This window comes from Struthio camelus, chromosome 4, assembly GCF_040807025.1.
Source record: "Struthio camelus isolate bStrCam1 chromosome 4, bStrCam1.hap1, whole genome shotgun sequence".
NCBI classification, from domain to species: Eukaryota; Metazoa; Chordata; class Aves; order Struthioniformes; family Struthionidae; genus Struthio; species Struthio camelus.
Window position 1 is genome coordinate 43,990,553 of NC_090945.1, and position 14,858 is coordinate 44,005,410.

Here is a 14,858-nt window from a genome sequence, read left to right on the forward strand (position 1 = left end):
TAACAACTCTATCGAAAATTCAGGAAAAATACAGAAAAATAAAAGCTCCCTATGGCTTTTGCCTTAATCCAAAATTCTTTACTGGAAATATAACATTAATAAATGGCTTTACACAAATAAATACATATTTGAATAAGTGAAAGCATCTGAAACATGACCTCCTCCTCCTCTTTCAAAATTTCAAATTATGCAAAAGTCAAAATAATGGGCTATACTGGCCAAAGATTGGTTATAAGAGTCTTTATTTTGCAAACTATACAGAAACAGTAAAAAAGAAAACGCATTATATTTTTCAATATTACATAGGATAAACATTAAATTTAGTATTTAATGTGGAGAAATTAATTCAAATAATAAAGTGATTTTCCTTTTAATTAACTGCAGATGAAAATCAGGGAAATCAGTGATCCACTGTTGAAACTATACAACCTGCAGTATAACATTACATTATACAGGTCATTTAAATTTTATTGTGGGCAGAAAGCAATAGATATGATATGAATGAAGATGATGGAGTCCCCAAATGTCTACACAATTAATTAACATGCTAACATAAATACAGTGACTAAAGTAATTTTCTCTACAGTCAAACCTTAAGTGCTACTCTACACAATAATCATAATCTAGTCCACATGGTAATTACATAACAATAGGGAAAAAAAATTAAAATAACCATTTTCTTCATTCCAGCAGCAGTACCCATACTGGTATTAATTTGGTAAGTGGGTGTGCTTAGCTATTGCCTAACATCCTATACTGGTATGCATGCTAAAACCTCTTTATTTCTATTTTGCAAGGCACCTTACAATATGTTCTCTAAGTTTCTGCACTAGGATCAGAAAACATGATTTAAGATAAGGATGCAGAACTGTTTCCTGAATTACGAAAATAAAAAAGTATAATTAGTTATTTTTAAAACTATCTTGGGGCAACTGCCAATACTCTGAAATACAGCCATGTATAAATGTAATAAATTTGTAAGCAAAGTTTTTTCCCTGTGTAAAATATTTTATGCTAATCTGATTAGAGACAGATACAGAGAAACAACAAAGGGTAAAGTAATTAGGCTGCTTGAGTAAATAATGATAAAGCCTATACGAGCTTGACATGAAAGAAAAATTGAAGGAAGGACAAGAAAACTTTAGATTTACGGAATCAGTACTTGCCCATGCTACTGCATTTGAAAAATCCTTTCAATAACCTAGCCATTTCCTAACAGAAACATAACTACAAATGCAAACACAAAGGAGGACCCTGCATTATTTTTCCCTCCTGTTAGTTCTTCTCCATACCTTTGGTTAATTAGAGGCTGGTGAGATGCTACTTGTGCACTGAAGTTTTTCTACTCTAATACATTTTTGTATTTATTTTATGCACAATTTGCAAAGCCTGTAGGGCCTAAATCATTGACAGAGCTAAAGTTAAGTTACTGTATGTGTTTTGAAGAGCACACACAAAGTTCCAAATAAGGGCAAATATTCTTTTCATGGAAGTTTTTGAAAGTCTGGTTGTCTTTATAGTGTGTTTTGCACATTTATATTTTCAGTAGCACATCACATTTCTTTCTTCCAGCTAGACTTCCAATGTGTTTTCTTCGTCGCAAAGGCATTTCAAAACTCAAGAGCACATAATATAATGATTCTTATTTAAACAAATAAGTCTATGACTCCAGCTGCGATGTTTGTAATAATTATACAAAATATACATGTTTGTTAGAATCCTTTTGATCTTGCAGAGCAAAGAGATTTTATGAGATGTCACTTTGAGAATTTTAGAAAGGTACAATTCACCGACCCCTAATATCATCAAATATATCCATCATGATCATCGTCATCATCTACATCATCATCTCCTTCATCTTCATCATCATCATCAATTTCATCTTCATCGTTCATTATTTCATCCTCATCGTCTTCATCATCTGTCCATTCATGGAAATCACCAGAGGCAAAATCACCTGAAGTCTCTAAATCAACAGCTAAAAAGGTATGATAGTTATACAAAAGATACACAAAACATAGTACATATTTATAGTGTAATATCTATGAGCATATAAAAGGCATGGAAGAATATTTAGTTTCAAATCAATCATTTATTTTTATTTATTTTAAACTAAACACTGCGACACAAAAATAAAACATAAACAATATCAATAATTTATTGTCCCAAAGGAAAATCACTTCAATAGGGATGAATTTCTCAAGGTTAACAAAAGGAGATTAAATTTGTATGCATTTGTAGAACAATAATGAGTGCCAGGAACAACTGAAAGAGATTTACATCCAACGTAAGGATCACAATAAGGACTAGTGATAATATACACTGTCCACTGTTCAGTTCTTACATGATATCTTGCAGCATCTAGAAAGGATCGCAGATTAGATGGATCCTAGGCCTAAGCTTGTATGTCAAATACTGTGTTAAATTTACCTTTTACTTCAGGCTACATTGTTATACTGCAAAAAAGAGATCCAAAGGTACAATGAGTAACATAAAGCTTTTAAAAAATGTATTGGCATTCTTTGATGTCTGGGACATCACATGGAAATAGGAATTCCTGGAAGAAGTTCCAGGGCATTAGGAGGGGAAAAAAATGGAAGGTTTAGTGTGTTAGGAACTGGCAACTTCTTCACACACAAACTGAAAAAAAAATGCCAAATTGAATTCACTAGCATGCTGAATCTTCATCAAGCATTTTTGGGCTTGTCTGAGGCTGCTCTAAATAATTAATTTGCTCTATCTAGCTTTATATACACTAAGCCAAGCACATATATGAAGTCTATTAATAACTGACACTGATAGCAAAAAATAAAGAAATAATAACAAATTACAATTTACTTCAAAATTCACCTAACTGGGTCCCACCTCTGCTTTTACTGAAGAAATCTGATTAGTAATCAAAGGGAATAACACCTCTAATCCAAACCCCACAGAGTGTTCTTAACTTACCACATTCTGCCACACCATTTATTCTGGATCCTGTTACTTCATTACCGTATCTGTCAACACACCAACATTGCCCTGCACTTCCATGGCACTGACTTGGTTTGTAATACCCATCTTCATCACATAAGGGAATGTACTGCCCTGTGATACGTAAGTATTGAATCACAATATTAATAATCACCTCTTGGCCAATTTAATAATTATAAGATAAAATAATTAACTTTTACTATCTCCTCATTCCAAATTCTCCACTGACTGGTTTATTTTCTATTACTAAATTCAGTTAAGCAGAATATATCAGATATAGGACAGACAGTAATAGATATTAGTGTTGGACTGATTTCAAGTAATAAAAAGGTTCTTTTAAGTTTTTCATTGATACATATTTGCTACATATTCCTTCATCCCTGAACGTCTCAGTCATGATCTTTGATTTCTGTAAGCTGGGGAAGAGGCACATAACTCACAACACTAAATGAGATGTTCTAAAATCAATGGAGTGCAAACAACTTTGTCTGAACAATAAGGATCAGGCTTCCTAGGCTAATGAACTACCTGCTAACAGACTTGGGATCTATTTTTATTTAGTATTTATTTTACAGTCCCTTTAGTGATCCACTAATATTTTATTACCTTACCACTGAAGACAACCACAGTGTAATACAATAACCATATCCACAAAAAATGTAAAATGAGGTATATTAAATCTGTATTTTACATTCTAAATACCTAGGCAAATTAGGTTCATAAAGCCAAAAGGGCTCCACCAACAGCATTAACGTGAAACAGTCAGTGCCTTATTCTGTTAGGCATTGACTCGCATAATGATGATAATCTATTCACAGTTTTCAGTCGGAAGGAATGGAGATTTTTTAAAGAATCATAAAATGTAGATAAAACACAGTGCATAAAACATTCATCTGAAAACTTTTTGAAGGATACAGTTATCATTAGAAATCATCCTTAGAAAAAAAACAGTTTTGACTACTTTGGGTCATGTCTTTTATTTTAGCTTTTACATTGAGTCAAAGGGTAAAATGAAGATTTTACATTTCAAAAATCACAAAAAAGCGTAATACCGATACAGTATAGATTGTTTCACAATGAAGATTTCGATTATTTAAAAGATATTACTGTAAAGGATCAGTAGAGATACTAATTTAGGAGTGCCTTAGACTGTCCCCTCCATACCGGTAAAAATGTACATTCTATTAGGGTAATAAAACAGACGTAATATCTTTTGGTAGGTAAGGTAATAAAACTAAGTTTAATAGCTTTCAAAAACTTCATAAATTTTGTTCCTGGAATTTACTGCGGTCTTTCTTTGTTGGATTAATATTGATTTTATGTTGCTGTTTCACTAGGGTTATTTATGTAAGCAATAAAACATTCACAAGAGTGATCTATGGCTCACCTAGGAGCTTCTTTCCTCCTTGCTGCTTCTGAATGCTGCTCAGCTCCATCTGGCAAGGTGGGTCTAAAATGAAATAAAAAAGGTTAAACAGATTACATCATAACTAAGACTGAAAGCATATGATTAAGTTTTTAAGGTTTGCTACTTTCTGAGGTCATTCTAACTACTGAACTTAAGAAACATACACATCCTATATTACCAGTCATGTTTTAAGTTCTGAAAGAAAACTACTGCAGCTTGTTAGCGCTCCAGAATTATGAACTGGAACACCATCATGGATTTGTGCAGAAGGCCACTCCCAGTTAACCCATTTCTAAGTGAACATCTAGTCACTAGTCTAGAAGACTGAAGAATGCTAAACAAAAATAGTAACTATATGTTTCCCTGTTTCATCAGTCTACAGGAATTAGAGTGCTTCTGTGAAACTTGTATTGGCTAGAATTGGGATGGCTCTTTTATTCTTTCCCTTTTGTCTTTGTTAGAATTCATGTTCAGTTCTGTACTTAACATACCGTACTAATAAAATAATAATTTTCTCCACTGAAGTTTACAAGACTGTGATTCTATCATAACAATTAAAGACTGGATCCCAGGGTTACAAAGCCTCATGTGCAGCAAACTAAATTGAAAACTTAGGGGTAAAAGTTTATTTTGAAAGGAATAAAATACAGAGGTGGCTCTAAGAGGCATAACAGATATTAAATTTCAGTTTTACATTGTTCAGATGCATAGCTTGCTCTAATTTTCTATGCTCTATAAAAAGCAAGTCACAGTATGCCCCACGTATAGGAAAGAAATAAGACTTGAATGTGCATAGGTTACTGTTAAATAAGTGAGAAGATCAAAGACAGCTAAGTACTAATCTTTGAACATTGATACATTAGCACAAAGGCATTTCTCTGAATCAGCAATAGCGTCACTGAACTCACTCATGTGTGCCTTTAGCTTATACCAGTCCCAGGCAATATTCTGATAATGTCTCACTAAAATCTCACGTTCTATGAATACTAACTGCATTTTTCACTTTAACAGACTTTGATTATATTTAGAGTGTGTCTTTGCCAAGCCATTAACTCAAGGCTCTCTTCTGAAACGCAGTGAAACTGGTTTTGTTCATGCATACTTCTGGCATAGGTTAAAGATCAGTAAGACCTAGCTAGCTTATTGATGAGGTGCACGCTTAGACCAGAACACAGTTACTTTACAGGGTAATTACAAAAATCACTTGAGTGGTAATATTCGGGGCAGTCTTCCCCGAATTCCTCTTAAAGGAAAACAAAGAGTTCCCACAACTGAATCAGCCGAGAAAGAATTCTGGACACGGCAGAGAGAAGCAACGGATGCACAACGGAGTGCAGGAATGGAAAGAATATATTAACATGGAGGGGGTCTTTCTTCTGGAAATGCTCAAACACTGGTGATAAATGCCTGTGGAGCAAAGACACTCCAATGACCACACAGCCTTTTGGCTGGCATAGGCTAGATATACCCACAGGCTTTTTCTATTATTCATGATTATTTAACCAAATAAATAGAAACTGGAAGTCAATAGTAACCCTTCACTGAGAACAGACTGTTAACTTCTCTCGGCTTTACATTTTAAATGCATTTCTCCTCAGGAAGATATATTTAAAGCTTATAAAGATTTACAGTGAAATGGTCATCCTGTTCAATCCTTGGCCTCAATTCCAGTGGGCCAAGTTTTCACACTAAACATATAATATCCTATATATAACATATCCTTTTTAGAGTTAAGGCCTTAAAGTAAGTTTTACTTCTAAAATGCCTTTCATAGGAGTCTTAATGCCAGAACAAAATTTCAAGTGATGCCTTTCCAGATAATCAAGCAATTTTCTCTGTGTGCCCTTGAAAACCACTGAGACCTGGCATCACTGGGTGGGTTTTAGCTTTGCTAAATTTAGTGAAGCATTTAGTCTTTGAGTATTTACTGAAGTTACATAGTCTAATATGTTTCTTGCTATAAGAAGTGCTTTGATGGTGAGTATGCTCACTATTATGCAGATACAGTCAGCACTTTTCCAAAGTAATGCTTCTGTCTTTCCTGATATTTAAAGACTTAAACTCTTAATTGTACATATTTAGTAATGTAATAATTCACGTTTTCCACACAGCTGCACTTACAACATTCTGAGGATCAATTATTTCTCAAAATGAAGGTACTTCCAATTATTTTGCAATCTGTTTTGTAATACAGTCATTTATTCACACAAGTAACAGAGGCTAGAAAGATCTACCAAAGAAGATGGGAAATATACTGAATGACAAGAACCTGTTTAACAGGAAAATACATGTATTTTGTTCTATGGAAAAATTCTAAATTAGAAACACAGAATTGCACAAGGGAGCACTAACATGTGGCAATGTAAAAATAATGGACTATGTCTATACAAAAACCTTCATTTGCAGCTATAAATCTTAGGTGGTATGATTAGAAAAAGGAATAGCACTAACCAGAAGGAAAGAAGGCAGTATGAGAAAGTTACTTACCCAAAATTCTGCTTCTCGGAAGATAGGTCTTCAAGATTCACACTTAAGCTTTGTTTCTCAGGATAAAAGTGGCATAAAATTCTTAACAATTAACAGGAAATCACTTTGGTGCTTAAAAACGTCAAAGAGAGTGGCAAGCTAGAACTTTAACTAGATTCCTTTCTGTCCATTGCACATACTTTTTCCTCTCTCCCTGAAGTATAATGCTTCACTTTTCACTTTCCAGCTAGTTCCTGAGTTTGGGAATGGATTCTGAATTTATTTTAATACAAAAGCAGTGTTATTGGACAGCCTTTAGAAGTCTTGAACAAAGGAGACATATCCTTTACAAAAATCGCTGTGCGATGGTTTCCTTTGAAATAGAAATGAATCTTCCAATAAAAAAGTCCTCCTAATAATCTAAATACAAATAAAAGACCTAATCATCTTCATCCTTAATCTGCTTCCATAAATGTGGCTGGAAATGTCTTTCTGACAGTATCACTTCATTGTTCTATGCGATTCATGAACTTTACACTAACCATTCACAGTTCTTCAGTGCTCAAAGTACTGATGTATACCAGGGTACTGCAGGTAATGAATACAGGCCCTTGAGAAACCTGTATTCAGTTGTGTCAAGACGTGCTGCTAAGCTAGTACTACTAAGCTTTGAGGCTATCGGCACAATAACAGTGCAATGGGTGTAAAACTGGTGCACTTGACAAAGAATTTCCATAATTTTTAACAAAAACGCCTCAAGAAGCCATTACCCACTAGTGAGCCTCCAGCTTTCACAGATTCTCCATCTTATTCAATTCCAGAACAGTGACTTTTCATATCAAGTAGATAATATATGGCAGAGCCCCTTGCTTCTGACATGCGGTCTATTGCAGATTAAGGCTGCCATGTTGCGTCTTGCTTGTGCTTGGGATCATCTAACTACAATTGTTCTAGGACAACTGGAGTTTTAACTTTACGGATTTGAAGTCATCAATACTGCACTTAAATAAATCTTTCTGGGGACCTCAGTTACGTGCTAGGGTGCATTCCACCTTTCTTCAGAACCATTTATAAACATATTTAAGTGTCCTGCAATCTGAAGAGACTGATGTAATAAACATGAATCACATGAATCTTGATCATTCTTCTGCAAGATGAACTAGTTCTAAAGTCATAAAGTAGTCTTCCAGCCTTCACAGACAGAATAGCCTGTAAGAAAAATAATGGTATCAAGGCACCAAGAGAAGTGCTGGACTAATAGACATATGCGGAAGGCTGCAAGCAAAGAGATGTTCAGGTGCAAAGCCTTAATATTCCAAGAAAAATTCTGCACTTTCCCACTTACTTTTGAGCAGTGATGCAACAAGAACAAGGCTGTAATAATGATGAAACACCGGCAGAGAGAAATTCAGCCTTACTGAAAGGCCAACACTAGAAGTGCCTCAGCATTTATATAAGCACTAAGCATTAAGCCAGCATTTAGAACTACGAAAATAAGTTCTGAAGACAGGCACCGAAGCACTTGAATGAATTGTAGTTGAAAGTGGAGGACAACAGGGACAAACGTGTAAAGAAAGACAGCAATGCACTGGCAAAATGCAGATGCTGAAGAATTGCAGAAATGCATTATATTGTCTTAGATATATCTCAGAAATACTAAACCACACTGAAAGCAGGATTAAGGTCAAGAAAATACTGCAATAAGCAATGCTGAGCCCCAGAGAAGAGTTTAAACAACAGTCAAGATGGAACAGCTGTTAGAAAATCCTTTTCTGAGCAAGAAGGAACTGACTTGAGTATTCATACGATGATACTTACATTGACTAGAAGCAGTATGTAATGTGCAGTAGTGGGCCTAGTGTACTCTAACTCATCACAACAGACCTGCAGTAGAAAGAAAGAGTGATACTGCAAGCACTTGTCTGATCCTGACAGTCTTGAACTGAGAAGCTAAGATCAAAGAGGAAGAAGTCTTCCCAGATAATGACTTAGGCAAATACTATGTATTTAAAAATAGCACATCAGAATTTCTATCCCAGTGTGATATATATTTTTGAGTTAATTTTGTATTCACTTTGAAAATGGTCAATCAATAGCAGTGCTGTAAAACTGCCCAGAAAATATCTGCTGTGCTCAATGAACACAAAGAGCTCTCTTCGTGACCTGAAGTTTCTGTTAATATCAACTAACTTTGGTAAACATCAGAAAGAAACCAATAAGCTTCTCTACCTAGCCATTTTCTTGCTATTTATAGCGCAGGTCTAGGTAAAGACCTTGTTCAGATTATTCCGTCCAGTAAAACATAAACAAACATGAACATATTACAAGATTTAGCTTAATGCTGCAAATCACAAATAAAGAATTCTCTGGGTCACTCATACTCAAGAGAGCTGGGACTTGCACATCAGATAGTTGTACAAAAGCTAGTAACAAGAAATGACAAAAAAAAGACTGTAAGTACTTTTTTCTCCTTACATCTTTATAAAAGGTAGGAGAAGATAGATTTTTTTTTGACAGTGTTAATTTGGAGGGATGGAGCACATGTTTAATGCATAAGGATTGTCAAAACTCAGATTTCACCTCATTTGCAGTGCTGAGGATACATCATCTTCACTACACAGCCAGACTCATTGCTGGTATCAGTAGCAATATATCTAACCTGTTTTAAATCAGCATGTTATCACAACACCACGGGAAGGAAAGGAAGAAAAATAGAAAAAGGAAAGAAAAGCTTGATAATGCTAGATTCTGCAAGGGTGCCACTGGCAGTCTGATCACAGTTTTTTAGCCATTAGGGTACCATTAGTAAGATACAGCAGCGTTTAGATCAGTCTTTTATGATACCTTCCTCGATTTGTAGCAGTACCCTGAGCAGATATTTTAGACAAATAGTATTTGTAGGCTTTAGAATGCAAAACTACTCGAAATTAATCTATGGAGGTGCTTTATTCAAGTCTTTATTATGCTGTACACACATTATATGAAATTGGTAGGACAGCCAACTGGTATAAGAACCTTGGCCCATATTAAGCAACATTTTATGTGCTGTACTTTCTCTGACAATTGAAAAGAATTATGCTGCCCTCCAAAGACCCAGCGTGCTTATACACCAACCTGAAAACATTGTGTATTTTTTTTTTTTCAAAAGAGGTATTTTTTAAAAAAAGAGAACCAAACAAAACATATTATGTTCTTTACTTGAAGAATAGCTTTGATTCTAGGATGGATAATGCTTCATACATTAGTTCTGATAGCAGTACACAGCTTATAAAAGTGAAAGGCAAAAGATTGTTCTGTAATAAAACAAACAAGGTGTTTTGAAAGATGAAATGTTAGCTTGCCAACCAGGAAGTTGTCAAAGAAGGCAGTCAGTTAGCATGTATCTACAGAAGTACGCCTCTATTCTTATCCAGATTTATAACTGTCAGGTAAGAAACTTTACTTCTACAGAAGTCAAAATCAAACTAGAGATGCTGAGTGTTAATGGGAATTTACCATGACAGCTTTAAAGGCACAAGTGAGATTTATAAGATGAGATTAAGATTTTCAAAGGCTGGTGTGCAATCTTGTCACCGAGTTGGTCTTACACCTTCTACTGACTATCAGCAAGCATTTGGGGCTTAGTTTCTATTTCTGCCTTTGAAAATCTCCCTCATGTTAATAAGAAAAATGAATCAATGTCTCTGTCCAGCTTCAGCCAACAACTAACGAGTACATTTTTAATTCACTAGAGTTAGTTTGATTATATAATTTGTGATGACTCATCTAGATCTAAAATTATTATATGATCCTTAGAAAAAAAATGCTTATAGGTTGTGTTTATTTGCTTAACCAAATCACATCAGGATGTTAACAAGAGATTCATCTAGCTATTAAAAATCAATTGGTCCAAATGACTGAAAATAACTTTATGCATAATATCCATTCAGTTATTTTTATAGGCTCACAAAATAGAACATTAAGATGCCCAAGGAGAAATAAAGTTTATTTTATAACGTGGGTGAAGCAGATAGGAAAAGAATTAATGTAAGTCATTTTATTCTTCTATTTTGGTCCCTTTCCTCTGCATACTTAGTGGAAGTTGGCACGAGAAACAATATCGCCGTGAAAGCATTAGCTGCTGTTTCACACTTAGCTTCCTCGAATTTCTAGCAAGCTTTTCCATTTAGCTTGGTTTTTTACTTCTTTTTAGGTATTCGCAATAGATCTAAAACCTTAAAGCAAATTCATGGTACAGCATTTAAGAGCTTGTAGTTCACTGTAATCTTTTAAGCATGTTCAGAAAAGATAAAACTCTGCAGAAAGGTCAATCATCTACACGTGCAGGTTGTTCGCATCTTTTACCTTGCTGTCTTTGGAAGCAGTAGCACCACTCATTGTTAGATATCAAACTGTCCTTGTATGTGTCACAAGAATTGAAGAACGCCTTGGTGCATGGTTCATTCTTGTCAAGGTAAATGCTTCCAAGCTCTGACTGGTCCAACAACAGGTCATAGTTTGTATCAAGCCTGTTAAACATCCAGCCAAGGGAGTCTTTGCAAATTGGCAAAATGCTCGTATCAAATCCTAAGAGGCAAAAAAAAAAATCAAAATAATCACATCACAGGAAAGATACAGCAGGTGCTGAGCTCAGCCAGGAGAAAAGAATGCTGCATCATGGAATCTGCTCCAGTGGTACATAGATACAGTACAAAAGTAGTGTATGCTACTGAAAAACTGTGTATATGTCAACTTTATTTAAAAAAATCATTAAATTCATCTGCTAAAAAAATTAATCCCACCATCAGTCTCAAAGCATTTAGAAATACAAGCTTTCCTGTCAAGCATTATACCTATAGCAGACACATTATGTAAAGCAATAAATGATCTACAGTGATTTCCAGGAAAATCATTCTCTTGAGGAATTTTAGTGATATCATAAATCAGCAGAGTGAAGCTTAAGTAGTTTGCAATGTTTACAGAACTAAGAAAAGGTAACTTATTGGAGTCCGTATGTTTCCTCTTTACATGTGTATTCAATTCTGTGAAAAAGGATCATACTCGGCCCTAGCAATGCTTATGACAATTTATCTTTTTCTGCTGTGCTCTACATCTTGGGGAAGGTCATCAAAAAGATGACTGCTAGGAGCAGTCTGCTGCCAGTATCAGAGCTATTCATACAGTTTGCATCTTCCTAAATTGTTCCATGGAAAGAGGGCCATCAGGAACACACCGAGCTAATTATTCCCGCAGTCAGAGCTCAGACCTCGCATCTGTTTTTCCTGCACCAACCACAAAGAACATGCAGACTTGCATGTGAACATGTACGGGAAATCCAGAAACTAGTCGGCCTCTTCCATCTGTAGAAGACATGAGCTGCGTTCACTATGAACACACATTTTTTCCTCTTCATGTGCCATAGAACAGGGATTCTATGAATGCACCATGCTATATGCATCATTCATTCACCATTATTTGCAAGCGTCATAGCATGTAATACTTACTGCAGCACTGAAATAGACGTGAGTGACTTGACAGACTACATCAGTCACAAATTCTTGGGATTTGTAAAATTTTATAATCTTACTAACAATTGCAATTTCCTTGATATTCATGCTGGTAAGTCACATACTGGTTTAGGTTGCATGTGGCCAGGCAGCTGAGTATACATCTTAATACAGAGCAACAATTAGTGCTTTCTAAATACTATTCTCCTAATAGCTTTTAAGCTAAAACTGAAGCACTGAGAAAAGGAGACACAATTCTGCCTATGGCATCAGAAAAGTTGACATGAGAGCTCAGGTCAGCACACAGGAATTCCTAGCTTCTACTAATGTCTTAGTTCCTTATTTAAAAACAATAAAAGAAATCTGAAAAGCATCAAAATACTTCTAAAATAGGTCACATTATGTACCTCAATAATTAGATTTAGAAATCAGTAGATTTCCCTTTAGATATGTAGAAACATCCAGGCTATTAATGCAGAACAACCATTTAGGAAAGGAAATCAAGAAAACTGGTATCAAGAAACTCCTTGTGGAATTCAGACACACAACCACATAACCACACAAACTGAAGATTGTATGGGAGACTCTCAGCTAAGTACAGAAAGTTGTATATCTTTCCCCTGCAAAACCTTCATTTATATTGTACATGTTCAAATAAACACACATTAAAATAAATAAGTTCTATTTGCTTCATATAAAATTCAGTTTATGTCCTTACAGCATGCATGTATTTCCCAGGAACTGATCCTTGTGCAATGAATGAAATATAATATAATGTTGTTCTAACAGCTGACTTAGGAAAATGAATAAGCTATAGAGGGAACAGAAAAAGGATGCTGCATATGACATTCCCGTTGTGGGCTTTCAAGCCAATTTTACTAGGTCATTTTTTATTTAGTTTTCTTTACAAAATCACAAATGTAATTTATCTAAACACCATCACTAGAAGCTCTGGTTTAGAGCAAAGAAATCCTTTTTACTTTTGCATCTCTGTACATCATTCAAGACAATTATCACTGTCAGTCGTACAATTCTTAGGTCTTCTACTAACATACTTCCCTGCACCCATATAAATCGGGTGCACTGTTTGGGTTTCTGCTGATAGAATGGAACAAATATAGAATTTACACGCTGGTGATGCATAAGAAAGAGTCTACTTTTCTCCTCCAGAAGGGGAACATAGTAACAGTGAAAACAGAAAAATATTTTGCTTCCGAACACAGGTCAGTACAGGCCTAACAAATAAGACCATTAAGGTTTTACATATGTACTTTGATATTAGGGACTACACTTATGAAAAATGGAGATAAGTTTTTTTTTTCCCCCCAAGACAGTGTCTAATTATATTGTGAAACTTATTGCTAGAGCATATTTTGAAAGCCAAAAAAAATTGAAAAGTAATTATAAAAATTCATAGAAGTCGATTAAAGACTGGTAAGTATCATGACATAGGCACAATCTCCACCTCAAGAATTCCTAAATCCAACTATGACTTTTGCTTGAGTTAATCAGGCCAGTCTTACATGTTCTTGCTCTCTGTTGATCTATTTCCTTCATTATTTCTGTTTGATAGAAAAAAAAAAAAAGGCAACCCTTTAGTAAAGATAATCTTTTTAATGTGTGTTTAAACACAATGCAAAAATTGTTTAACACAGGCAAACACTCAACCAAACAATCCTCTCTTCCTTCCTCTTCTGCCTGTGCTAAAATACCAAGACAAAACAACTTTTTTATGTGTGGATTAGACAGAGTAGAGAGAGACAGGACTAGACTGAATGCATAAGGATATATTAGCAAATGTGTTATTTGTTAAAAAAAATCAGAATTATTTAACAGATGTTTCCTATTTGAAAAATTCTGGAAGCTTCTTTCATCTTAAAACATTTTGTCCAAGGACGAATGTTCAATATAACATTATTTACCTCTAAGGCTCTGTTCCTGAAGGCCTCTTAACACATCCCAGACACTTCTCTTTTCTCTGCTAGTCCTGCTTTCAGCTAGAGATCCTCCTCAAGACCTTGAATTCAGAAAGGGCTGGATGTGAAACATACTGTTTCCTACTCCTGCCTTTTATGTACCTGCATGAAGGGAGGAATTATTCATGTGCTCACAAAATTTTTCTGAATTTGGCACTCTGGCAGGCTCACCAAACTGTAAGACAAGTTGCAGAAAAAGAGCAACCATGAGGAGATGATAAAGCTTTTTCTGAGCAAGCTGTCAGCTGGAAGGGAAGATAAGATAAAAGCCACTTTAAACATGCATTCAAGGATCACGGATTGATCTTGTGGGCCAAAGTAGATTATTCTACAAAAAAGTACATCAGCGTGTGGAGTTTTAAATGGGAGTTTATTGAAAGAGGCATCACTTTCAATCTTGGGACACAATATTTTCAAATTAGCATTCCTGGTTCATATTGGAAAAACTGACATTTTATTTATTAAGTACTTTATATTTTAGGATACTGTTAAGTGTTGCATATTTAATAAAACTCTCCTACACAACAGAAAAAAAGAAACCATCCTTAT

The 14,858-nt window shown here is 35.0% G+C and overlaps 1 protein-coding gene across 5 annotated transcripts in view; it reads right to left on the minus strand.

Moving 5' to 3' along the window:
* Nucleotides 1–225: 225 nt before the first annotated feature.
* SPOCK3 (SPARC (osteonectin), cwcv and kazal like domains proteoglycan 3) overlaps nt 226–14,858 on the minus strand; it is a 501,844-nt gene continuing 487,211 nt past the window's right edge. For all 5 annotated transcript variants that reach the window (XM_068942432.1, XM_068942433.1, XM_068942431.1 and 2 more), the window contains 4 exons: nt 11,192–11,413; nt 4,361–4,423; nt 2,950–3,087; nt 226–1,978 (listed from right to left, as the gene is read on the minus strand). In XM_068942432.1, the coding sequence (XP_068798533.1) occupies nt 1,806–1,978; nt 2,950–3,087; nt 4,361–4,423; nt 11,192–11,413 (596 nt within the window). In that variant the 3' untranslated portion in view covers nt 226–1,805. The remainder of the gene's footprint in view (nt 1,979–2,949; nt 3,088–4,360; nt 4,424–11,191; nt 11,414–14,858) is intronic.